Source organism: Chiloscyllium punctatum, chromosome 25, assembly GCF_047496795.1.
Source record: "Chiloscyllium punctatum isolate Juve2018m chromosome 25, sChiPun1.3, whole genome shotgun sequence".
NCBI lineage: Eukaryota > Metazoa > Chordata > Chondrichthyes > Orectolobiformes > Hemiscylliidae > Chiloscyllium > Chiloscyllium punctatum.
Genome location: NC_092763.1, coordinates 28,431,387 through 28,458,014, shown reverse-complemented (window position 1 = coordinate 28,458,014; position 26,628 = coordinate 28,431,387). Strand labels below are relative to the sequence as shown.

General features: G+C 44.9%; 1 protein-coding gene across 1 annotated transcript in view; it reads right to left on the bottom strand.

Moving 5' to 3' along the window:
• Positions 1 to 3,094: 3,094 nt before the first annotated feature.
• Positions 3,095 to 26,628, bottom strand: part of LOC140495651 (TSC22 domain family protein 3-like) — a 32,643-nt gene continuing 9,109 nt past the window's right edge. Inside the window, exons 2-3 of the mRNA XM_072594642.1 lie at positions 22,566 to 22,617; positions 3,095 to 4,298 (exon numbers count right to left, since the gene is read on the bottom strand). Of these exons, the coding sequence (XP_072450743.1) occupies positions 4,086 to 4,298; positions 22,566 to 22,617 (265 nt within the window). The 3' untranslated portion in view covers positions 3,095 to 4,085. The remainder of the gene's footprint in view (positions 4,299 to 22,565; positions 22,618 to 26,628) is intronic.

Below are 26,628 nucleotides of genomic sequence, written 5' to 3'. Positions count from 1 at the left end.
GTGACATCCTCAGTGCTTTGGGAGCCTCCTGTGAAGTGCTTCAGTGCTGTTTCCTCCGGCATTTTTAATGGTTTGTCTCTGCTGCTTCCGGTTGTCAGTTCCAGCTGTCCGCTGCAGTGGCCGGTATATTGGGTCCAGGTTGATGTCTTTGTTGATAGAATTTGTGTATGAGTGCTATGCTTCTAGAAATTCCCTGGTTGTTTTCTGTTTGGCTTGTCCTATAATAGTAGTGTTGTCCCAGTCGAACTCATGTTGCTTCTCATCCGCGTATGTGGCTACTAAGGATAGCTGGTCGTGTCGTTTCGTGGCTAGTTGGTGTTCATGGATACGGATCATTAGCTGTCTTCTGGTTTGTCCTATGTAGTGTTTTGTGCAGTCCTTGCATGGGATTTTGTACACTACATTGGTTTTGCTCATGCTGGGTATTGGGTCCTTCGTTCTGGTGAGTTGTTGTCGGAGAGTGGCTGTTGGTTTGTGTGCTGTTATAAGTCCTAGTGGTTGCAGTAGTCTGGCTGTCAGTTCAGAAATGTTTTTGCTGTATGGTAGTGTGGCTAGTCCTTTGGGTTGTGGCATGTCCTCATTCCGTTGTCTTTCCCTTAGGCATCTGTTGATGAAATTGCGGGGGTATCTGTTTTTGGCGAATACATTGTATAGGTGTTCTTCTTCCTCTTTTTGCAGTTCTGGTGTACTGCAGTGTGTTGTGGCCCTTTTGAACAGTGTCTTGATGCAACTTCTTTTGTGTGTGTTGGGGTGGTTGTTTTCGTCATTTAGGACTTGGTCTGTGTGTGTGGCTTTCCTGTATACCTTTGTGGTGAATTCTCCGTTCGGTGTTCTCTGTACCATCACGTCTAGGAATGGGAGTTGGTTGTCCTTTTCTTCCTCTCCAGTGAATCGGATTCCTGCGAGTGTGGCGTTGATGATCTGGTGTGTGTTTTTTATTTCTGTGTTTTTAATGATTACAAAGGTGTCATCCACATATCTGACCCAGAGTTTGGGTTGAATTTGCGGTAAGGCTGTTTGTTCTAATCTTTGCATTACAGCTTCTGCTATGAGTTTAGAGATGGGTGAGCCCATGGGTGTGCCATTGATTTGTTCATATATTTGGTTGTTGAATGTGAAGTGTGTTGTAAGGCACAGGTCCAGTAGTTTGACTATGCAGTCTCTGCTGATAGGTTCCCGGTCTTGTTGTCTGTTCTGTATGTCCAGCAGGTTGGCTGTTGTTTCTCTGGCTAGGGTTTCCTCGATAGAGGTGAATAGTGCTGTTACATTGAATGAGACCATAGTTTCTTCCTTGTCTATATGTATATTTCTGATGATGTCCAAGAATTCCCATGTTGACTGCATAGAGTGTCTGGATCCGCTGATCAGGTGTTTCAGTTTCTGTTGTAGTTCTTTAGCCAGTTTGTGTGATGGTTTCCCTGGTAGCGATACGATGGGTCTGAGTGGGATGTCTGGTTTGTGCAATTTAGGTAGTCCATAGAATCTGGGAGTGGTGTTGCTTTCAGGTTTCATTCTCTGTAGGTCAAACCTGGTTATCTGTCCATTTTTTTGCAGGTTCCTCAGTGTGTTGTTTATCCTATTGGTGAGCTGTGGGGTGGGGTCAAACTCTCTCTTTTCGTAGGTGTTGGTATCTGCAAGTAATTGTTGCACTTTCTGGATGTACTCTGCTTTGTCCAGGATGACCATCATTCTGCCTTTGTCTGCTTGTAGTATGATTATGTTCTTATCATTTCTTAGTGCTTTTAGTGCTTCCCTCTCCTTGGTGTTGAGGTTGTGTGTTTGTCTTTTCCTTGTTATCAGAGGTACGATACTTTGTCTCACTGTTTGATTAGATTACTTACAGTGTGGAAACAGGCCCTTCGGCCCAACAAGTCCACACCGCCCCGCCGAAGGGCAACCCACCCAAACCCCTACATCTACCCCTTACCTAATACTACGGGCAATTTAGCATGGCCAATTCACCTGACCTGCACATCTTTGGAGTGTGGGAGGAAACTGGAGCACCCGGAGGAAACCCACGCAGACACAGGGAGAATGTGCAAACTCCACACAGAGAGTCGCCTGAGGTGGGAATTGAATCTGGGTCTCTGGCTGTGAGGCAGCAGTGCTAACCACTGTGCCACCGTGCCGCCCACCGTGCCACCGTTTGTTGTGTCTCTTCTGTCAGTCCATTGTTTCTGAATGTGCATTCTAGACCTAAGGGGCAACTTTTTCATGCAGAGGGTAGTACATGTGTGGAATAAGCTGCCAGAGGATGTGGTGGAGGCTGGTACAATTGCAACACTTAAGAGGCATTTGGATGGGTATATGAATAGGAAGGGTTTGGAGGGATATCGGCCGGTGCTGGCAGGTGGGACTAGATTGGGTTGGGATATCTGGTCGGCATGGACAGGTTGGACTGAAGGGTCTGTTTCCATGCTGTACATCTCAATGACTTTATGACTGTAGAGGAAGTCCAATAAAGGTTCTCCAGACTGATTCCCTGAGATGGCAGGACTGCCTTCTGAGCAGAAATTAAAGAGATGGGAGCAAATGCCAGCCTTGCCAGCAACACCCACATCACTTGAAAGATGAAAGAAAAAGAAGCAGTCTGAGGTGGCAGAGCAAGTTGTAAAACTGTTACATATCTTGGCAGTTATTAAGAGGATACAAAACTCAGAATGAAAAGTAAGGTCCTGTGAATGGTGGAAATGAAATAGAAAATGCTAAAAAAGAAACTCATTTTGATAGGCAGCATCTGTATGGAGAGAGAATGTAGGGAGTGAGAAACTGAGTTCATTGGTAGAATGTTTGAGAACCATGATGTGCCCAATCTATGGTGAGTAATGAAAGAACTAGGAATAACATGGGGGAAAGCATTTTTACTCAGCAAGTGGTAAGGAATGCACTGCCTGAAAGTATGGTGGAGGCACATTCAATCAAGGCATTTCAAAAGAATTGAATAACTAATTAAGAAATAACAGGTTTAAGGGAAAAGACAGGGGCGTGCATCTTGCTGAACTGCCGAAACAGGCATAGACATGTCAGGTAAAATGGCCTTCCGTAAACATGCTGTGAATAGAGGAGACAAAGAGACCAGATTATAGAACAGCTTAATTTATTATATTGTATATGATCAACTTACAGACACGACTTAATAGCCCAGAGACAAAATAAAATCCCACTCATGTGACCCTGAACCACAATCTGTGGTTTGTGACCTCTCACAGTATTCCAAGCAGCAGTAGGAGAAATTGTCCCTCAGCTTCGTTCCTAATGTTTCCCATTCCTCTGACACCAAGCCAGTTCCCAAAAGGAAGTTGAGCTCCTCTTTCTTGAACTCACTGGTGAAGATAACATTGGATTCTGCAGTTCCACTTAAGCAATCTGAGCCCGTTAATATCAGGTTACACCCTGATCGCACCACTAATGTAAACATAAATGACCCAGTCGCAGGATTCTGGAAGAATGCAATGTGATGTACACCACAATACACGGGAGATTCAGTGTCCCAGAATCTCACCACTGCTTGAGTTGCAGAATGCCACAATCATCTGTTTGAGATTCCATCACAGCTTCATTACAACATGTGAAACAGAGTGACCATTTCTGAACTTCACTTTCTCTTGGTCCTGGCCAGTGTCGAAGTGCTTTGGCTTGTGTGGCTTAAAGGAATGATACCCCTGATGCCATCCACCACCACCCCCCCCCCTTGCTTGTTCCATGTCCCAGTGAAAAATTTGCTTATGGAGGTTGTCAATTATGTTGACGTATATTGCATCCAATGGAATGCCCACCTGATCAGTACGAGCTGTAATCTTGCTTTCTGTCTTGCAAAAGTCAATACCCTGATGTGGTTTTGTTGTTCCCAGGGTGGCTTCTTAAACCCAGACTCAAGAGTATTGCATGGTCAATCCAAAGATGTGCAAGTTAGGTGAATTGGCCTTGCTAAATTGCCCGGAGTGTTCAGGTATGTGTAAGTTAGGTGCATTAGTCAGGGTAAATGTAGAGTGATAGGGTAGGGGAATGGGACTGGGTGGATTGCTCTTCAGTGGGTCATTGTGGATTTGTTGGGCCTAATGGTCTGTTTCCACACTGTAGGGATTCTATGATACTCTACGAGACCCAACCTTTGTTTCAGGTGCACTGTATTTGTTCTGGGACTGAAGTTTTTGGAGCTGTTCAGGACTGAGCAGTTTCTTCAGCAAGCTGTTCTCCAGCTCCAGATTTGAGTTCTTCTCCACCAGTTCCTTGATTTGCTCCTTCAACATCCTGACTTCCTCCTGCACAGCAAACATTAGATGAGTCTTCACCAGATCCTGCAATTTAATAATACCCTGTCACAACAAATGTTAATACACAAACCACGATAAATCAACCAAAACAACAGGAGGCAGCCATATTACCCTTGAGCCTGTTTGTACATTTAAAACATCATACCTGATCTCTGGCCTAATTCCAGCTACCGAGTTTTTACCCCACATTCTTTAATGCAGGAGTTCCCAAAGTAGGGGTCAGGACTGACAAGTGGGATCGCAAGCCATAACTTTCAGATTGCAAGATTCATTACTGTAATGGCCACCGTGGAGATCTAATGGGTTAGAGCAAAGGTGCACCTTAACAGTTAACCACTCTCATAAGTTGCACAGCCCTTCCCAAACTTTCTTAGGCCACTTGCTTATACTTCATGAATACAAGTGTCCCTTCACTCCCCGCCCAGTGACACAAGTCTCCATCACCTTTCCACCAAGTGACACAGGTCTTTCCTCACTCCCCATCAACTCTCACAGGTTTCCCTTCAACACCAGCCCTTCTCTCGCCCCCACCTAATCCAGTGACACAGGTTTTCCCTCACTCTCTGCCCATAATTACAGATCTTACTGAGGGTTAACAACAATGTACAAGCTTGATAACGATGGGTAAAAATTTGGGAAACTCTATGTTAATACCTTTAATTAATAGAAAGCAATCAGTCACAGATTGAAAATTGATAATTAATCTGGCAACTGATGTTTGCAGAAGAGTGCTCCAAAGTTCTCTCACACATTGTGTTGGGCAACATCTTTTAACTTGAGTCCAGAAAGGCCTGGTTCTCTTGCAAGGAGTATGATCTCTCAGCTGATATTCTCCAACCAACTAAAATACATTGTACTTGCTCCCCCAATACCTTGAAAATTTCAATCAAATCATTCCTGAACCTTATCATTTTTATTTTATCAGTTTATGTAATAGAGTTATAGAGATGTACAGTATGGAAGCAGACCCTTCGGTCCAACCCGTCCATGCCGACCAGATATCCCAACCCAATCTAGTCCCACCTGCCAGTACCTGGCCCATATCCCTCCAAACCCTTCCTATTCGTATACCCATCCAAATTGTACCAGCCTCCACCACTTCCTCCGGCAGCTCATTCCATACCCGTACCACCCTCTGTGTGAAAGATTCCCCCTTAGAGCTCTTTTATATCTTTCCCCTCTCACTCTAAACCTATGCCCTCGAGTTCCCAACCCCAGGGAAAATACTTAGTCTATTTATCCTATCCATGCCCCTCATAATTTTGTAAACCTCTATGAGGTCACCCCTCAGCCTCCGACGCTCCAGGGAAAACAGCCCCAGCCTGTTCAGCCTCTCCCTATAGCTCAAATCCTCCAACCCTGTCAATATCCTTGTAACGGAGGAGAAAGTGAGGACTGCAGATGCTGGAGACCAGAGTTGAAACATGTTGTGCTGGAAAAGTGCAGCAGGCCAGGCAGCATCCGAGGAGCAGGAGAATCAATGTTTCGGGCATAAGCTCTTCTTCAGGAATGAGGCTGGTGTGCTAAGCGGGTGAGATAAAAGGTAGGCGGTGGAGGGGGGGGGGAGTTTGGGGGAGGGGCAGATTTGGGAGGGAGGATCCATTGGGGCCTTGGAGGGAGGTGAGGGGGGAGGTGTGGGCGCACGTTTTGCACTTCTTGCAGTTGCAGGGGAAGGTGCAGGGAGTGGAGGTTGGGTTGGTGGGGGGTGTAGACCTGACGAGGGATTCGCGGAGGGAGTGGTCTCTCCGGAACGCTGATAGGGGTGGGGAGGGAAATATATCCCTGGTGGTGGGGTCTGTCTGGAGGTGGCGGAAATGATGGAGGATGATATGCTGTACATGGAGGTTGGTGGGGTGGAAGGTGAGGACCAGTGGGGTTCTGTCCTGGTGGGGATTGGAGGGGCGGGGTTCAAGGGCGGAGGAGTGGGAAGTGGAGGAGATGCGGTGGAGAGCATCGTCGACCACATCGGAGGGGAAATTGCGGTCTTTGAAGAAGGAGGCCATTTGGGCTGTTCAGTAGTGGAATTGGTCCTCCTGGGAGCAGATGCGGCGGAGGTGAAGGAATTGGGAATATGGGATGGCGTTGTTATAGGGGGCAGGATAGGAGGAGGTGTAGTCGAGGTAGCTGTGAGAGTCGGTCTGTTTGTAGTAAATGTTTGTGTTGAGTCAGTCGCCCGAGATAGAAATGGAGAGGTCTAGGAAGGGGAGGGAGGAGTCTGAGACGGTCCAGGTAAATTTGAGGTCGGGGTGGAAGGTGTTAGTAAAGTGGATGAACTGTTCAACCTCCTCGTGGGAGCACGAGGTAGTGCCGATACAGTCATCAGTGTAGCGGAGGAAAAGGTGGGGGGTGGTGCCAGTGTAGCTGCGGAAGATGTACTGTTCCACATATCCTATGAAGAGGCAGGCATAGCTGGGGCCCATGCGGGTGCCCATGGCTACTCCTTTGGTTTGGAGAAAGTGGGAGGATTGGAAGGAGAAGTTTTTAAGAGTGAGGACTGGTTCAGTCAGTCGAAGAAGGGTGTCAGTGGAAGGGTACTGGTTGGGTCGGTGGGAGAGGAAGAAGCGGAGGGCTTGGAGGCCTTCGTGATGGCGGATGGAAGTGTATAGGGACTGGATGTCCATGGTGAAGATAAGGCGTTGGGGACCGGGGAAGCAAAAATCATGGAGGAGGTGGAGGGCGTGGGTGGTGTCCCGAACGTAGGTGGGGAGTTCTTGGACTAAGGGGGACAGGATAGTGTTGAGGTATGCAGAGATGAGTTCGGTGGGGCAGGAGCAGGCTGAGACGGCCGGGGCAGTCGGGATTTGTGGATTTTGGTCAGGAGGTAGAAACGGGCGGTGCAGGGTTGTGAGACGATGAGGTTGGAGGTGTTGGATGGGAGGTCCCCTGAGGTGATGAGGTTATGGATGGTCTGGGAGATGATAGTTTGGTGGTGGGAGGTGGGGTCAGAGCAGAAGAATCGACGTTTCGAGCATAAGCCCTTCTTCAGGAATGAGGCTGGTGTGCCAAGCGGGCTGAGATAAAAGGTGGGGGTGGGGGGATTTTGGGGGAGGGGTTTTGGGAATATGATTGGTAGGGGCGGAGAGGTCAGGAAGAAGATTGCAGGTCAAGAGGGTGGTGCTGAATCCGGGGGTTGGGACTGAAATAAGGTGGGGGGAGGGGAAATGAGGAAGCTGGAGAAATCTACATTCATCCCTTGTGGTTGGAGGGTTCCTAGGCGGACAATGAGGCACTCTTCCTCCAGTCGTCGTGTGGCCAGGGTCTGGCAATGTAGGAGGCCAAGGACCTGCATGTCCTTGGCGGAGTGGGAGGGGGAGTTAAAGTGTTCAGCCACGGGACAGATCCTTGCAAATCTTTTCTAAACCCTTTCAAGTTTCACAACATCTTTCCAATAGGAAGGAGACCAGAATTGCACACAATATTCCAACAGTGGCCTAACCAATGTCCTGTGCAGCCACAACATGATCTCCCAACTCCTGTACTCAATAATCTGACCAATAAAAGAAAGCATACCAAACGCCTTCTTCACTATCCTATCTACCTGCGACTCCACTTTCAAGAAGCTATGAACTTGCACTCTCTGCCATTAATCACACTCTTGGAGTTCAGATTAATTCTAATAAATTTAACTGGCATATCCTCCCAGCCGAAATATCTTTGCTATGATCTGGTAGTCGGAATTGAGTATAGTATTCCACAATATGCTGAACACAGTGTAGAGAGAGGCAGCAAGTTTAAAAAGAACAAGGAGAATGGGGAGTAACTTCATTCTGAACACAGTGCGGAGGAAGAGGGCAACAAATATAAAATGCTAATGTCCATTATAAAAGATTTATTTGCAGATCACTTGGAAAGCAGTGACAGGATTGACCAAAGTCAGCATGGAATTTCAAAAGGGAGACCATGCTGGAAACATACTGGAATTTTTTGAGGTTGTAGCAAGTTTAGTTAAGGGGCAGCAGTAGATTTAGTTTGCTTGCACTTTCAGAAGACTTTCAAGAAGGCGCCACATAAGAGACTAGCATGTAATATTAAAGTGTATAGGATTAAGAGTAGTGTACTGACATATATAGAGAAGTGGTTGGCAGACAAAAGCAAAGAGTAGGAATAAACTGAGTGGCTGCTGGTGACTAGTGGAGTACCACGGGGGTCATTGCTTAGACCCCAATCATTCATGATATATTAATAATTTCGATGAAGGAACTGATGCTTCAGTGTGATTTGGGCAAGCTAAGTGGATGGCTAAATGCATGACAAATAAAGTATGATGTGGGTAAATGTGAGGTTATCCACCTTGGTAGCAAAAACAGAAAGGCAAATTATTATATGAATGACGATAGATTAGGAAAGGACAAGGTGCAATGAGACCTGGATGTCCTTATACACCAATCGTTGAAAGTAAGCGTGCAGGTGCAGCAGGCAGTGAAGAAGACAAATGATATTTTGGCCTTAATTGCAAGAGGAATCAAATGCAGGAGCAGGGACATCTTGCTGCAATTGCCCTTATTGAATCCACAGCTGAAGTATTGCGTCTAGTTTTGATCTCCTTATCTGAGGAAGGCTTTGGAGGAAGTTCAGTGCAGGTTTACCAGACTGACACTGATTTCTGGAATGGTAGAACTGATGTATAAAGAGAGGCTGGATCAGTTAGAGCTGTATTCAATGTAGTTTAGAACAATGAGGGCAGTCAGAGTCATAAAGATGTACAGCATGAAAACAGACCCTTCATTCCAACTCAGAGAAAGTGAGGACTGCAGATGCTGGAGATCAGAGAAGAGAGTGTGTTGCTGGGAAAGCACAGCAGGTCAGGCAGCATCTGAGGAGGAGGAGAATCAACATTTCGAGAGTAAGCCCTTCAACAGGAAACTTCAGTCCTCCCCGTCCATACTGACCAGATGTCCGAACTTAGTCTAGCCCCATTTGCCACCACTTGGCCCATATCCCTCTAAACCTTTGCTATTCATACATCCCAGGATAAAGACCTTGTCTATTTACCCTATCCATGCCCCTCATAATTTTATAAACCTCTATTAGGTCACCCCTCAGCCTCCAATACTCTAGGGAAAATAGCCCCAGCCTATTTAGCCTTTCCTGAGAGCTCAAATCCCCCAACCTTGGCAACATCCTTGTAAACCTTTTCTGAACCCTTTCAAATTTCACAACATCCTTCCAATAGGAAAGACCAGAATTGTGCACAATATTCCAAAAGTGACCTAATCAATGACCTGTACAGCTGCAGCATAACCTCCCAACTTCTATGCTCAGTGCTCTGACCAATAAAATAAAGCATACCAAATACCACTATCCTATTTACCTGTGACTCTACTTTTAAGGAATGTTTTGTTCAGCAACACTCCCTAGGACTTTATCATTAAGTGTATAAGTCCTGCTAAGATTTGCTTTCCTAAATTGCAGCACCTCACATTTATCTAAATTAAACTCCATCTACCACTCCTCAGACCTATCTGATCACGATGCCGCTGCACTCTGAGGTAACCTTCTTTGCTATCCACTACCCCTCCCATTTTGATGCCATCTGCAAACTTACTCACTACATCTACCACGTTCACATCCAAATCATTTACATAAATGACCCAGCACCGAATCTTCTGGCACACCACTGATCACAGGCCTCCAGTCTGAGAAGCAACCCTCCACCATCACTGTCTGTCTTTGACCTTTGAACCAGTTCTGTATCCAAATAGCTAGTTCTTCCTGTATTACATGTGATCTAACCTTGCTAACCAGTCTGCCATGAGGAAACTTGTCAAATGCCTTTCTGAAGTCCATATAGATCGCGTCTACTGTTTTGACCTCATCAATCCTCTTCATTACTTCTTCAAAAAAACTCAAGTTAGTGAAACATGATTTCCCATGCACAAAGCCATATTGAGTATGCCTAATCAGTCCTTGCCTTTCCAAATATATGTAAATCCTGTCCCTCAGGATTCCCTCCAACAACTTACCTGGCACTGATGTCAGCCTCACCAGTCTCCAGTTCCCTTTTCCTTACCACCTTTCTTAAATAGTGGAACCATATTATCCAACCTTCAATCTTCTGGCACCTCACCTGTGACTATCAGCGATACAAATATATCAGCAAGAGGCCCAGCAATCACTTCCCTAAATTCCCACGGAGTTCAAGTGTACACCTGATCAGATCCTGGGGATTTATCCACCTTTATGCATTTTAAGACGTTCAGCACCTCCTCTCTGTAATGTGGACATTTTTCAAGATGTCACCATCGGTTTCCCCACTTTCTATATCTTCCATGTCCTTCTCCACAGTAAACACTGATGCAAAATACTCATTTAGTACCTCCTCTACCTTCTGTGGTTCCATACATGGGCTGCCTTGCTGATCTTTGAGGGGCCTTATTCTCTCCCTAGTTACCCTTTTTTCCTTAATGTATTTACAAAAACCCTTTGGATTCTCCTTAACCCTATTTGCCAAAGCTATCTTATGTCCCCTTTTTGCACTCCTGCTTTCCCTCTTAAATATACTCCTACTGCCTTTATACTCTTCTAAAGACTCACTCGATCTCTACTATACTTGACATATGCTTCCTTCTTTGTCTTAATTTCTCTGGTCATCCAACATTCCCTACACCTACCAGCCTTACCTTTCACTGTAACAGGAATATACTGTCGTCAGACTCCTATTATCTCATTTTTTAAGGTTTCCCGTGTTCCAGCCATCCCTTTATCTGCCTCCAATAAATGTATGAAAGTTCTTGCCTAATACCATCAGAATTGGCATTCTTCCAATTTAGAACTTCAACTTTTAGATCCTGTCTATCCTTTTCCATCATTATTTTAAAACGAATAGAATTATGGTCACTGGCCCCAAAATGCTCCCCCTCAGGTGACTGACACCTCAGTCACCTGCCCTGCCTTATTTCCCAAGAGTAGGTTAAGTTTTGTACCTTCTCTAGTACTGAATCAGAACATTTTCTTGTACACACTTAATTTCCTCTTCATTTAAACCCTTAACATTATAGCAGTCCTCGTCTATTTTTGGAAAGTTAAAATCCCCTACCCATAACCACTCTATTTTTCTTACAGATAACTGAGATCTCCTTACAAATTTGTTTCTCAATTTCCCGCTGACTTATGGGGAGTCTATAATACAATCCCAATAAGATGATCATCCCTCTCTTATTTCTCAGTTCCACCCAAATAACTTCACTGGATGTATTCCCTGGAATATCCTCCCTCAGTACAGCTGTAATGCTATCCCTGATCAAAAATGCCACTCTCCCTCCTTTCTTGCCTCTCTTCTATCCTTCCTATTGCATTTTTATCCTGGAACATTAAGCTGCCATTCTTGTCCATACCTGAGCCATGTTTCTGTAATTGTTATGATATCCCAGTCCCATGTTCCTAACCATGTTCTGAGTTCATCTGTTTGCCCTGTTAGGCCTCTTGCATTGAAGTAAATGCGGTTTAATTAATCAGTCTTTCATTGTTCTCTGCTTTGTCCCTGCCTGCCCTGACTGTTTGACTCGCTTCGTTTCTCAACTGTACCAGTCTCAGATTGATCTCTTTCCTCACTGTCTCTCTGGGTCCCACCTACACCTTACTAGTTTAAATCTTCCTGAGCCGCTCTAGCAAATCTCCCTGCCAATTCAGGTCCCCTTCCAATTCAGGTACAATCTGTCCTTCTTGTACTGGTCACTTCTACCCCAGAAGACATTACAAAAATCCAAAATTGTGAACCCTTCTCCTATGCACCAGCTCCTCAGCCACACATTCATCTGCTCTATCCTCCTATTCTTATCCTCACTAGCTCATAGCACCCAGACTAATCCAGACATCAAGGACCTCCTTTTAAAATTCCTGCCTAACTTTCTATATTCTCCCTTCAGAATCTCACCCTTTTCCCTTCCTCTGTCGTTAGTTCCAATGTGTTCAACCATCTCTTACTGGTCCCTCTCCCCATTGAGAACATTCTGCGTCCTGTCCGAGAATTCTTGATCCTGGCACCAGGGAGGCAACACACCATTCTGATTTCTCTATGCCAACTGCCTGTGACTGGAGAGTCCTCTATCACAATCGATTGCTTGGAAACTGATGAACCCCTTCTCAGTACCAGAAACTTGGCTGTTTGTACTACATTCCCCGAGAGTCCGTCACCCCTCCATTTTCCAAAACAGCATACTTATTTGAGATGGGGTTAGCCAAACGTGACTCCTGCATTGGATTAGTGGTGCTGGAAGAGCACAGCAGTTCAGGCAGCATCCAACGAGCAGCGAAATCGACGTTTCGGGCAAAAGCCCTTCATCAGGTATAAAGGCAGTGAGCCTGAAGCGTGGAGAGATAAGCTAGAGGAGGGTGGGGGTGGGGAGAGAGTAGCATAGAGTACAATGGGTGAGTGGGGGAGGAGATGAAGGTGATAGGTCAAGGAGGAGAGGGTGGAGTGGATAGGTGGAAAAGGAGATAGGCAGGTCGGACAAATCCGGACAAGTCAAGGAGACAGTTACTGAGCTGGAAGTTTGAAACTAGGATGAGGTGGAGGAAGGGGAAATGAGGAAGCTGTTGAAGTCCACATTGATGCCCTGGGGTTGAAGTGTTCCGAGGCGGAAGATGAGGCGTTCTTCCTCCAGGCGTCTGGTGGTGAGGGAGCGGCGGTGAAGGAGGCCCAGGACCTCCATGTCCTCGGCAGAGTGGGAGGGGGAGTTGAAATGTTGGGCCACGGGGCGGTTTGGTTGATTGGTGCGGGTGTCTCGGAGATGTTCCCTAAAGCGCTCTGCTCGGAGGCGCCCAGTCTCCCCAATGTAGAGGAGACCACATCGGGAGCAACGGATACAATAAATGATATTGGTGGATGTGCAGGTGAAACTTTGATGGATGTGGAAGGCTCCTTTAGGGCCTTGGATAGAGGTGAGGGAGGAGGTGTGGGCACAGGTTTTACAGTTCCTGCGGTGGCAGGGGAAAGTGCCAGAATGGGAGGGTGGGTCGTAGGGGGGTGTGGACCTAACCAGGTAGTCATGGAGGGAACGGTCTTTGCGGAAGGCGGAAAGGGGTGGGGAGGGAAATATATCCCTGGTGGTGGGGTCTTTTTGGAGGTGGCGGAAATGTCGGTGGATGATTTGGTTGATGCGAAGGTTTGTAGGGTGGAAGGTGAGCACCAGGGGCGTTCTGTCCTTGTTACGGTTGGAGGGGTTTGAGGGCGGAGGTGCGGGATGTGGACGAGATGCATTGGAGGGCATCTTTAACCACATGGGAAGGGAAATTGCGGTCTCTAAAGAAGGAGGCCATCTGGTGTGTCCTATGGTGGAACTGGTCCTCCTGGGAGAAGATACGGCGGAGGCGGAGAAATTGGGAATATGGGATGGCATTTTTGCAAGAGATAGGGTGGGAAGAGGTGTAATCCAGGTAGCTATGGGAGTCGGTGGGTTTGTAAAAAATGTCAGTGTCAAGTTGGTCGTCACTAATGGAGATGGAGAGGTCCAGGAAGGGGAGCGAGGTCAGAGATAGCCACTGCGACTCCTGCATTCCCTGCCTTCCTCTCCTACCATTCCTGGAGCTAACCCAATGACCTGGCTTTTCTCCCTTCCTTTAACTGCCATCCATCACACCCCCTAGCTCCCATAACTTCCTTATTGCCTCTAACTGCCACTCCAACTGATTCATGCAATGTGATAGGATTCACAACCAAAGACACTTCCTGCAGACATAATCATCAGTAACATGAAAACTCTCCCTAAACTCCCACAAGAGCACATTACCCTACTAAAGGCCATCTTTGCTCCTTCACAATCTATAGACCCAGAAAATTGCTAAAATAAAATTGCTCCAGAATACTTAGTACTTATGTTTTATATTTTGAAAATTTAATCAAAAGACAGTTCTCAGTAACTATTACTCTACATTTACGCCTGACTAATGCACCTAACCTACACATCCCTGAACACTATGGGCAATTTAGCATGGTCAATTCACCTAACCTGCTCATCTTTGGACTGTGGGAGGAAACCGGAGCACCTGGAGGAAACCCACGCAGACACGGGGAGAATGTGCAAACTCCACACAGACAGTCGCCTGAGGCGAGAATCAAACCCGGGTCCCTGGTACTCTGAGGCAACAGTGCTAACTACTGAGCCACTGTGCCATCCCCAATCTTTTCCTGACCACTACCTTTGTCTATCTTCCTCCTTTTTAAAGTGCTGTTGCTTTGATCATTTCTTTCTCAAAGTTCCAAAACAATGCAAAAGCATATAAAACAATAATTGCTGCTCCCGGAATTTGATGAAATCACCTCCAACACCTAAATTACATCAAAAAAAGAGCAGGTCTTATAGCCACATTTTTTTCTGTCCTCCATCTTGGATTACCCAGATCTCACAGAAATCTATAAAGTTCGAACAGGATTTGTGGAGTTACTGATAGTGCTGACAGTTGTGAAAGGATACAACAGGATATCAATAAATTGGTGACTTGGGCACAGAAATGGCTAATGGAGTTTAATTCATCCAAATGCATGGTGATGCATTTTGTCGGATCAAATTTAGGTGTGAGTCATACTGTAAATGGCAAACCCTTTGGAACATTAACATACAGACAAATTTGGGCGTGCAGGTCCACAGTTCCCTAAAAATGCAACAAAGGTGGCCAATGTGATTAAGAAGGCACATGGCATGCTTGCCTTCATCAGCACGGGCATGGAGTACAAGAATTGGCAAGCCATGTTGCAGCTATATAAAAGGAGAAAGTGAGGACTGCAGATTGTGGTGAGTCAGAGTCAGAGTCTGCAGCGAGATAAAACCCTTGTTATGGCTGCATTTGGAGTATTATTTGCAGTTTTGATCACTACACTACCAGAAAGATGTGGAAGCTTTGGATTGGGTGCAGAGAAGGCTCACAAGGATGTTGCCTTGTCTTAAGGGCGTTGTCTATGAGGAAAGGTGAAAAAGGCAAGGATTGTTTTCACTGGAAAGATGGCAGCTGAGAGGAGATCTGTTAGTGGGCTACAAAATTATGAGAGGCATATATAGGGTAGATAGTGAAAGGCTCTTTCCCAGGGTTGAAGTTACAATTACAAGGGTGGGTGGCACGGTGGCTAGCAGTGCCAGAGACCCGGGTTCAATTCCTGCCTCAGGCGACTCTCTGTGTGGAGTTTGCACATTCTCCCCGTGTCTGCGTGGGTTTCCTCCAGGTGCTCCGGTTTCCTCCCACTGTCCAAAAATGTGTAGGTTAGGTGAATTGGCCAAGTTAAATTGCCCGTAGTGTTAGGTGAAGGGGTAAATGTAGGGGAATGGGTCTGGGGGGATTGTGCTTCGACGGGTTGGTGTGGACTTGTTGGGCCGAAGGGCCTGTTTCCACACTGTAAGTAATCTAATCTAAAAAAAGGTAATGTAATCTAAAAAAATGGGGCACAGGTTCAAGATGAGAGAGGGAAAGTTTCAGAGAGATGTGCTGGGGAGGTTTTTCATGTGGACAGTGGGAGGGGCCTGAAACACACGGCCAGAAGAGGTGGTGGAAGCAGGCATGTTGGTGACATTTGAGAGGCATCTGGGTGGTTACTTGAATAGGGAGGGACTAGAGGGATACTGACCGAATAAGGGCAGAAGCTTTTTTTCAGTTTAGCTAGGGCATGATGATCAGCTCAGGCTTGGAGGGTCAAAGGACCTCTGCCTGTGTTGTTCTTTGATTAGATGGGATAAATGCAGGAAGAATGTTTCCGATAACCAGGGAATCCACAATCAGGGGTCATAAATTTAAGGATATGAGGTAGGTCATTTAGGACTGAGATGAGAAGAAACTCCATTGTCCAGAGATTGGTGAGTCTGCGGAATTCTTTGCCACAGACAATGTTGAGGCCAAAATATTGAATATTTTCAAGAAGGAGGTGCCTCAGGCAAAAGGGGTCAAAAGGTAATGGACGAAAATGGAAACAGGGTACTGAGTTGGATAATCATATTGAAAGGCAGAGCAGACTCAAAGAACTGAATGTTTCTATGAAGAGTGGTTTCATTCTGAACGGAGCACTGTGAGCGGAATAAAAAGAGCAGAAAGTGCGGGAACAGGCAGCAAGTTTAAAATGAGCGCAGAAAGTAAGGCGTGACTTCATTCTGAATACAGCACTGCGGAAGAGGCAGTGAATTTAAAATGGGTGCAGAGATCTGTGTGTCTGAACACAGCCCAGAGAGGAGACAGTGAAGTTAAAAAGAGTGCAGAGCGTTCGAAGTGGCTTTATTCTGAACACAGCACCCAGAGCAGAGGCGGTAAACTTTAAAAGACTGGGGAGTGTCTGCATTCTGAGCAACACGTCCAGAGCAGTAGCAGCAAATTTTTAAAGTGCGCGGTCGGCACGAAGTGGCTTTATTTTGAACAAGCACCAAGGGAGGAGGCAATAAGTTCATGGATCAGCAAATTTAAAAAGAGCGTGGTAGGGACGGAGGGGCTTTATTTTGAACATAGCACCAAAGGAAGAGGCAACAGGTTCAAAAAGAGAGTAGGGAGTAGCTGTATTTGGAGCAGAACACCCAGAACAGGGGCAGCGAATTTAAAAAGAGTGGGATGAATCGACAGTGCGACTTCATTCTGAACACAGCACGCAGAGAGGCTGAGTTTGAAAAAGAATATCTATCAGTGATGTCACGGGATATCTGTAAGTTCCTTGGTGGTCAAAAATTACTGTTTGGGAGTGAGTCCAAATAGCTTCGAATAAAATGAAGTAAGAATGCAATGTCATTTATGAAGAAGCAGCAGCTAGTTGGGCACTTTACGCCCCTTGTGTATGATTATGTAGTTTGTGCTGCCCATGTAACACCTTGGTCCTGGAGAACGGTGTCTTGTTTTTACTGTATCAGTTGAATATTGTAGAAATGACAACTAAAAGCTACCCTCTCTCTTCAGCAAGTCACATGAGCAAATAGGAGGTAAAATTAAGTTTTGTCAACATAAAATAACATAATAAAATCAAAGGAAATAAAGTAACGTAAGTGATATAAAGTTGTTATTTGGAGGTTTTTGTAGTAAGGTTACATTTATTCTAAAGTTTGAGTTAACTGGATGCAATTCAGCAGGGCCATGGGAGTGTATATGGACACGCACATGTCATGTGTTCCAGACAAACACATCTTCAGGAAGTGTCGCTGGCTGCACAGGTTTGAGCTCCGTGTTCCAAGTTTGAACAGCTGATGAAGTTACTTTTATATATCCATGAGCCAGGGAACTATATGGAGAGCATGTATAAGGAGGTAGTCGCTTGGCAGATTAGAAACATGAAGGCAGAGGGAATGGCATTGACTACTTGGCAAAGAGGCAATGTGACTGCCAGGTAGTCTAAGGAAACCAGGCAGGTAGTGCGGGAGTCTCCTGAATCTACTGTGCTTCATAATCAGGATTCTATTCGGGAGACTGGTGTGGGCCATGGTTCCTCAAGGGATCATAGCCGGAGAAAAGCTTCAAGTAAACACAGACTCCGCTATACAAGGGAGAAAGAAAAATAAAGAATGGCAAAAGTGATATGAGATTCTATGATCAGGCAGCCATTACTGGAGTATGAAATGTGACTCCAGGATGTTATGTTGACTCCCTGGTGCCAGAGGCATGGATTTCATCGAACTACTGCAGGGTATAGAACATTGGGGTGACATGGTGGTTCAGTGGTTAGTACGCTGCCTCACAGTGCCAGGGGCCTGGGTTCAATTCCTGACTTGAGCGACTGACCCACCCACACATGCACATAAAAGTTTGTGGGGTGAAGTTGTACTCTCAGGATTACACTTGCGTGGCACGGTGGCTCAGTGGTTAGCACTGCTGTCCCAGCACCAGGGTCCCAGATTTAATTCCAGCCTCGGGCGACACTCTGTGTGGAGTTTGCACATTCTCCCTGTGTCTGCGAGGGTTTCCTCCCACAGTTCAAAGATGTGCAGACAGGTGAATTGGCCATGCTAAATTGCCCATAGTGTTAGGTGCATTAGTCAGAGGGAAATGGGTCTGAGTGGGTTACTCTTCGGAGGGTCAGTGTGGACTTGTTTGGGCCGAAGGGCCTGTTTCCACACTGTAGAGAATCTAATCTAATCATAGAACAATACAGTACAGCATATGCCTTTCGGACCTTGATGTTGTGCCAACCTTTTATCATACTCTAAGATCAAACTAACGTACATACCCTTCATTTTACTATTATTATGTGCCTATCCAAGAGCCCCTAACACTACTAATTCTACTAACACTGCTGGCAGTGCATTTCAAGCACCCCCTGTAAAGAACCAACTTCTAATTTCTCCACTAAATATTCCTCAAATTACATTAAAATTATGCGCCCTCACATTAGCCATTTCCATCCAGAGTAAAAGTCTCTGGCTATGCCTCTCATCACCTTGTACACCTCTATCAAGTCGCCTCTCATCCTTCTTCACTCTAATGAGAAAAGCCCTAGCTCCCTCAACCTTTCTTCATAAAACATGCCCTCCAGTCCAGGCAGCATCTTGATAAATCTCCTCTGCATCCACTAAAGCTTCCACATCCTTCCTATAATGAGGCAACCAGAATGAACACACTGTTCCAAGTGTGGTCTAACCATTGCTCTATAGATCTGCAGCATAACCTCACAGCTCTTAAACTCAATCCCCCGCTTATGAAAGCCAACACACCATATGTCGTCTTAACAACCCTATCAACTTGGATGGCAACTTTGAGGGATCTGTGGATGTGGATCCCTCTGTTCCTCCACATTGCCAAGAATCCTGCCTTTAATCCTATAATCTGCATTCAAATTCAATCTTCCAAAATAAATCACTTCACTCTTTTCCAGGCTGAACTCCATCTACCACTTCTCAGCCCAGCTCTGCATCCTGTTAGTGTCCCATTGCAACCTACAACGTCCCTCCACACTATCCACAACTCCACCAACCTTTGTGTCGTGGGCAAGCTTATTAACCCAGTCTTCCACTTCCGCATCCAAGTCATTTACAAAAATCACTAAGTGCAGAGATCCCAGAAATGGGCAGCACAGTGGCTCAATGGTTAGCACTGCCGCCTCACAGCAGCCAGGTCCCAGGTTTGATTCCAGCTTCGGGCAACTGTCTGTGTGGAGTTTGTACATTCTCTCCATGTCTGCGTGGGTTTGCTCCGGTTTGCAAGTCAGCTCAATTAGCCATGCTAAATTGCCCATAGTATTAGGTACATTAGTCAGAGGGAAATGGGTCTGGGTGGATTACTCTTTGGAGGGTCGGTGTGGACTTGTTGGGCCAAAGGGCCTGTTTCCATACTGTAGAGAATCTAATCTAATCAAACAGATCCCTGCGGAACACCATTGGTAACTGAGCTCCAGGCAAAATACTTGCCATCTACTACTACCCTCTGTCTTCTATGGACCAGCTAATTTTGTATTCAGACAGCCAAATTTCCCTGTATCCCATGTCTCCTTACATTCTGAATGAGTCTACAATGCAGAATCTTATCAAATGCCTGGCTAAAATCCATAGACACCACGTCCACTGCTCTACCTTCATCGATGTGTTTTGTCACATCCTCAAAGAATTCAGTAAGGCTTGTGAGGCATAACCTGCCCCTCACGTTGACTATCTAATCAAACTATGCTTTTCCAAGTAATCATAAGTCCTGTCTTTAGGAATTCCCTTCAATACTTTGCCCACCACTGACGTAAGACTTTCTGGTCTCTAATTCCCAGGGTGATTGTAGATGAGGATGTTGTCAATATGGGGACTGTAGATGAGAATGTATTGAAATAAAGAGAGAAAGTTTGGGAAATACTCAGAAGTTCTGACTATGTCTGCTTGGGGAAAATGGTTACCAAATTTAGGCCAATGTGTCAAATCTCTGGAAGTATCTGGTGATGTATTAAATTTTAATTGAATCTAAAGGGGAGTATGGTTTGTATGAATGACAGAATCATGGATTGTGACTAAATGTCTGCAAACAAAATGAGGAGAAACCTAAATCAGCCAGGAAACATGGTAAAAACATTTTGATAGAGATTGTTGTCTGAAATTGTGCAACTGTCGAGACCTTTGCAATGTGCCTGAATGATGGGTGGAGTACTGTTCCTTGAGCTTATGTAATGCTTCATTGGGAATGCTGCAGAAAATCGAAGCCAGAGAGAGAGAGATCAAAATGGGAACAAGTTGAAGATTTAAACCAAGTGGGTGCTCAGTTCATGCTCATGATGTTGTGCAAATTGGTTACCCTGTGTATCTATGATTTCCCCAGCATAGTGGTAAATGAACTGTGATCAGAGAATATAGCATATTATTAATGAAGGAGCTGCAGGTGAGGACACTGTAGAAGATACATAGTCAACCTTCTCTGATAGTTGTATTCTCTATAGGTTGGTTGGTCATTTATTTATTTGGTGATTGAGAATTCCTGGAGGTAAGTAATTACCCCATTCATTGGCTGAGTTTAAGGTGTTTAGCCCAACATTCATTCTGTAGAGGTGACACTCCTCAGTAATGTGCAGCATTGTCTGTCTCCACAAGTACACAAAAGGTGATGCTTAGGCCTCTGTGTTGGGCATTGGCTACACAGGAACTCAGGCTTCTCCTGAATCTGTTTAACAGGGACAGTTCAAAACTGTCCATTCAACAGACAGATTTGTCACAAGGACCTTCTCAGTGACTTCCCATGTCTCTTGTTCCTTGATCCAATTGATGTCTCCTGGGAGATCTTGCTTAGGAAGGTTGGTCTATATGGGTGCTGAGAGGGAAAGTGTGGTGAACAGGTCATCATGGAGTAAGTAAGTGAGATGCAGCATGAATGGCTTCAACCAGGTTATGGGTTTTCCATTGGTGAGGACACAAACAGTGTGAATTTAGAGCTATAGATAAGGAAATGGTAGATGGGATTGACTTTTGTTACTTGGAACATTTGAGCAGCTGATACCATCTATGGGGACATTGCGTCACTGATAACAGAACAGAGCCAATACTCACTGGGGACAGTGCAGAGCTGGTACAGACTGGGGACAGTGTGGAGACAACACTCTCACTGGGGACAGTATGGATCCAACAATGTCTATTGTAATGAAGTTGAAAGCATGCACTGTACCTTTTGGAGAAAATGAAAACTGTTCTCCCCTGAGAGTTTGCAGGCACCTGTCATGTGACTGACTAGCAGTCTGAGCGTACTGGAAAATTGAAAATATGTAACATTTGGCTGTGAAACAAATACCTGAGTTTAGGTTGCCATGTTTACAGCAATTCAAATTGAACCAATCAGTTTAAATTATGCCCTAGGCTACTAAAAACCAATCAATTTTGAATTTATTATTTTGTTAACATTCAACCAATGAGACCATACGATGCTGGGGGTAGACAGAACCAGACATTTTGACAGTCAGACAGAGAGAGACCAACTGCCATCACCAGAGTAACTGCCAGCAAAATACTCTCTATCAAAGGTACCTTTTTCACCTGCAAAGTCTTTGCAGCAAAAGACCGAAGACGACCCAGGGAGATCTGGAGACAGACATGCAAGATGACGGCTGCTGTGTGGTTTTGAAATTAAAATTGATGTAATTTTAATATGGGTGGTTATTGGGAACATGATATTATCTTTAAGGTTGGAGGCAGATAACAAGCAATTAAGAGAAAGGAAGCTTAGAGTTGTAAATAGATGTTGTTTGGTGTTCACTTTTAGAGTGAAAGAATAAGTTGATTTTTTTTCTTTAAATGTTTGGTTTACTTAGCAGAGGGGTTCACTGCCATGTTGAGAACACTGGAGACTGTGCAGAGCCATTATTGTCTGTGGGGACAGTGTGGGGCTGACACTGTGTCTGTGGACAGTGCAAAGCTGACACCATCTATGGTGACAGTGCGGCTCTCTCACTGTGCAGATAGTGTGGAGCTAACACTGTCAGTGGGGATAGTACAGAATTGACCAGGCACCTGAGATCATTGGTCAGAGTTTATATTCAATAGGGAGTCTGGACTGTTGTTGATGGAAGCAGATGTTACAGAATCTCTTGATGTGGATAGTATGAAGTTAACCTTCTCTACTGTGGGAGTAACTCCATTGCCTTAGAGTAAAAGGAAGACTTTTTAGAACGGAGATAAGGAGAAACTTCTTCAGAGTGGTGAATCTGTGGAATCCATTGCCACAGAAGGCCGTGAAGGACAGGTCACTGAGTTATTTAAGCCTGAGATAGTTAGATTCTTGAGTATCAATGGGATGAAGTGTGACAAGGAGAAAGTGGGAGATTGGGATGAGAAAATTATCAGCCATAGTAGAATCGCAGAGGAGACTCAATGGGCTGAATAGCCTAATTTCTGCTCCTCTGTCTTATGGTCTGAAGGTCCTACGGCCTTGTCTGCAGCTTACCATTGCCTGCTCAATCCTGGTGTCGATGGCAACCAGACCAGCCCCTGAAGCTCTGCATCACAGAGACAGAAAAAAGAGAATTAATACATTGTTACAAGCAAAACCTCAGGTGAGATAATGTCAAGAGATATGACTTCTTCATAAAATGCAGAAACCCGTAAGGAATCTCGCTTAGACACGGAAAATTGTGTAGTTCTAAGCGCCGTTCCATAATCAGGATATAGAGGCATTTGAGAGGTTGCAGAGATTAACAAGACAAGAATGTGAGAGCTTATATATTGGCCTCACCATTGCCTTTCTGTCTGATTCTCTCTCTCTTTATCCCTATGTATGCATATGTGTGTGCCCCCTTTCAATGACCCCTCTCTCAATCTTCCTTTTCTTACCATTTCTCTCCATCTTCACACAATCTGTTTTTTCTCTCTGTCTGTCTCTCTCGCTGTCTGTCTGTCTCTCTCTCTCTGCCTCTCTCTGTTCTGTATCTCTCTCTCTCTACTCTGTCTGTCTCGCTCTCTGTCTGTCTCCCGCTCTCTGTCTGTCTCCCGCTCTCTGTCTGTCTCCCGCTCTCTGTCTGTCTCCCGCTCTCTGTGTCTGTCTCCCGCTCTCTGTGTCTGTCTCCCGCTCTCTGTGTCTGTCTCGCTCTCCCGCTCTCTGTGTCTGTCTCGCTCTCCCGCTCTCTGTGTCTGTCTCGCTCTCCCGCTCTCTGTGTCTGTCTCGCTCTCCCGCTCTCTGTGTCTGTCTCGCTCTCCCGCTCTCTGTGTCTGTCTCGCTCTCCCGCTCTCTGTGTCTGTCTCGCTCTCCCGCTCTCTGTGTCTGTCTTCTGACTCTGTGCATTTGAAATCTTGGGTTCCAAGCTGAATTCGTATGAGAAGTGTCACTAAATGAAGTGAGGCAGAAAGCCCATAGCCTGGAGAGGTTACTGCAAATTAGAGCTGAGTTCAGTTTCACACCACCCATCAGCACAAAGCTCAAACAGCAAGTATAGACTTGTGTTCTGTTGATATTTTGTAGAGAGTTATATTTCAGCTGGATGTTGCTGAGTGCTCCTGTTTGCCCCGTGTCTGTGAAGAGGAATCTCCTCATTGCATGAACAATGAGCTGGATCGTTCCCCATCAGAGTTTACAAAGAGAGTTTTGTTAGTACAATGTTACTAACATTGCACAACAAGCAGCCCTCTGTCCCTTGGCTGGACTCAGAGGTTGGCTCAACTGTGGCATGGCACAATGGTTTGACCGCAATTGAATATTTTCCTCTTTTTTGGATGTGTGCAGTCTGATCAGCATTTCACCCCCACCTTCAGCATTCACTCCCTCCGCCACCAGGTCCCTGTAGCACCAGTGTTTACCATCTACAAGACCAATGGTGGAAGTTCATCAAATTCATCTGGGACAGCACCAGCCAAACCATAACTTCTACCATTTAGAAGGACAAAGGCAGCAGATGCACAGGAACATCACCACCCGCAAATTCCCCTCCAAGCTAGTCACCATCCTGACTTGGAAATATATTGCAGTTCCTTCAATGTCATTGGATTCATATTACTTTACATGTAAAGTGGGTGATAGAGAATGACAATTTTACGTCCTTATTTCTTACTGTAAGTTGGTAACGCTTTTATCCTTCAACTTCTTTGTGAACTCTGATTTAATCATCCCTTGGAACTCATCATTTTCTGCTGTCCCATTCTCCACCAAGCTCTCCCTTATAGAAATTCCACTGATATGCAAAGACAGTCACTGCCATCCCACCTCACTCCTGAATTCGTTAATCATTGCAGGTTTAAGACCAGCTTCCATCTTTTCTCTACATAGCTGCACACTCCCTTTTCCTACCCAACCTTACAGCATGTACAATAAAAAGCAAAACTCACTCTTCTTTAAATTTTCGAACTCCAACAATCTACTCATTCAACATAATAGGTAACTAATCAATTCAATTAAACTGTCACATCTGCTTTTTGATTGGTTAAAACCATTACGCCCTCTCACCCCGATCATTTCCCTGATATGATTCCGAACTCTATACCTTCAGGGATGCAGATTGAACGTTTGTAGTTTAATCATTCATATCCAGATTCAGCTGGACAGTGTCAACCATAACTGGTTCCTGTTCTTGGGGGCGGGGGAAGAAAGGTCATTTCAGGATTGCCCTGAAGTCCCTGACTTCTCCTAGACTAAAAAATCATCATCTTAAACCGCTACCCCCCCCCCCCCCAAACCTCTGTGCTCTTGTCACTGACAAATGCAAAGAGCTCATTGACTTCTTTCTGACAAAGATTGAAGCCATTCGTTCTGTTGCCTCTGATACTTTTATGCTTTACCCTAGTTGGGATCAGTTGGCTAGGTGGCTGCTTTGTGATGCCAACAGTCAATTCCTCATTGGAATTCCTTCCTTCTCAATATCTACCCTTGCCTGAGGTGACCTTCAGGTTAAACTACTACCTACGATTCAATAGGATTATGACAACTCTACTTGAGCCTGCCAGGCCAGGCCAATCTTCCTTTCCAGCCTGGGCTCAGTGGTGGAGACGTTTTCCAAGGGATTCAGGGACCACAAATATATTTAAAATTTCCTGGTCATCGATTATATACATGAACAGTTCAGAACTTCAGAAGGATCCTGTTGTGTAATTGCGGAGACTCTTTTACATCCACCACTGTTAACATTGAAAGACTTTTGCTTCAACAAACCCATTCATGAATTCTTTAATAGATTTCTCTGCTCTAAGCTGAACATCAGCCAAATAACTGAAGTCCTGCATCCCTTTACTCTTCTAGTAAATGTCCTCAGCATCCCGGCTAGCCTTCTTATCCTTCGTCAACTGCATGTCCAGAACTGAACTTAGTACTCTAGTGAAAACTGAACCAGCATTTTATAAAATAACATACTCATCAGGGTCATCAGGATAAATACTGGAGCAGTGTTTCGAATTCAGATCCTTGGGTAGCTCCACTGTACACGCTCCTTCAATCCAAAAAAACAAATGCTAATCAATACTCTCAACTCTGTCAATTATTCAATTCTGCCTTCAATCTTATGGCTTCCATTTTGCCAACAAAAGAGTTATGTGATACTCTGTCAAATACCTTTCGAGAGAGAACGTCAACAGTGTAACCCTCATCAATTCTTTTAATCATCAAAGACCTTATTCAAGGCAGTCAAACAGGGTTGTAAACTCCAACTAGTTTCTTAGTTATTATTTTGACACCATCCCCTTGGTAACTTCCTATGACCTCTCAACCTTGACAAGTTTGATTTGTCTCTTGCACCATCTTATTTTTGATTTTTTTTGTCTCTCTCTGCCTTAATTAATCGGATTATAGGTCATCCCTTCACTTGCTATTCGGCTGTTGACATTTTACTCACACCATTTGTACTATCTTTTGACACTCTTAATTATCTGGAATTATTTTGCAATGGTCTCTCTGCTATACCTTCTGTGCCTGTGCACTTCCCTCCACTTCACCTAACAAAGGGCCAGCACTCTGAAAGCTTGTGATTTCAAATAAACCTGTTGGACTATAATTTGTTGTCATGTGATTTCTGACTTTGGCTACCCCAGTCCAAGACTGGCACCTCCACATTATTATTTTGAAACACTAATTCATTTTGTTTCTGCTTATTTCTCTGGACCTGAACCATCTCTTTTTCTGAGTCATGTCATTGCTTAATTACTGTTTTGGTCACATTGCATTCCAATGTATCTCAAACAGATCCCTTTTTACTTTGCTGAAGTTAATCCTCCTCCAATTATGATTTGGAGGAACTAGTAATGGACTGGGGTAGACAAAGTTAAAAATCACACACCAGGTTATAGTCCAACAGGTTTATTTGGAAACAGCTTTCAAAGCGCTGCTTCTTCTTCAGGTGGTTGTGGAGTATAAGATCATGAGACACAATTTATAGCCAAATGAATACAGTGTCATGGCGATATGATGATACGTTAAACGATTTTAGATCAAGTCTTTCATCTTTTAGAATGGGATGTGTTGGTTTCTATTCTTTGATATCTAAATCCCAGAATTTCTTTTAAATTACACTCTCGAGAAAGGTCTACATTTT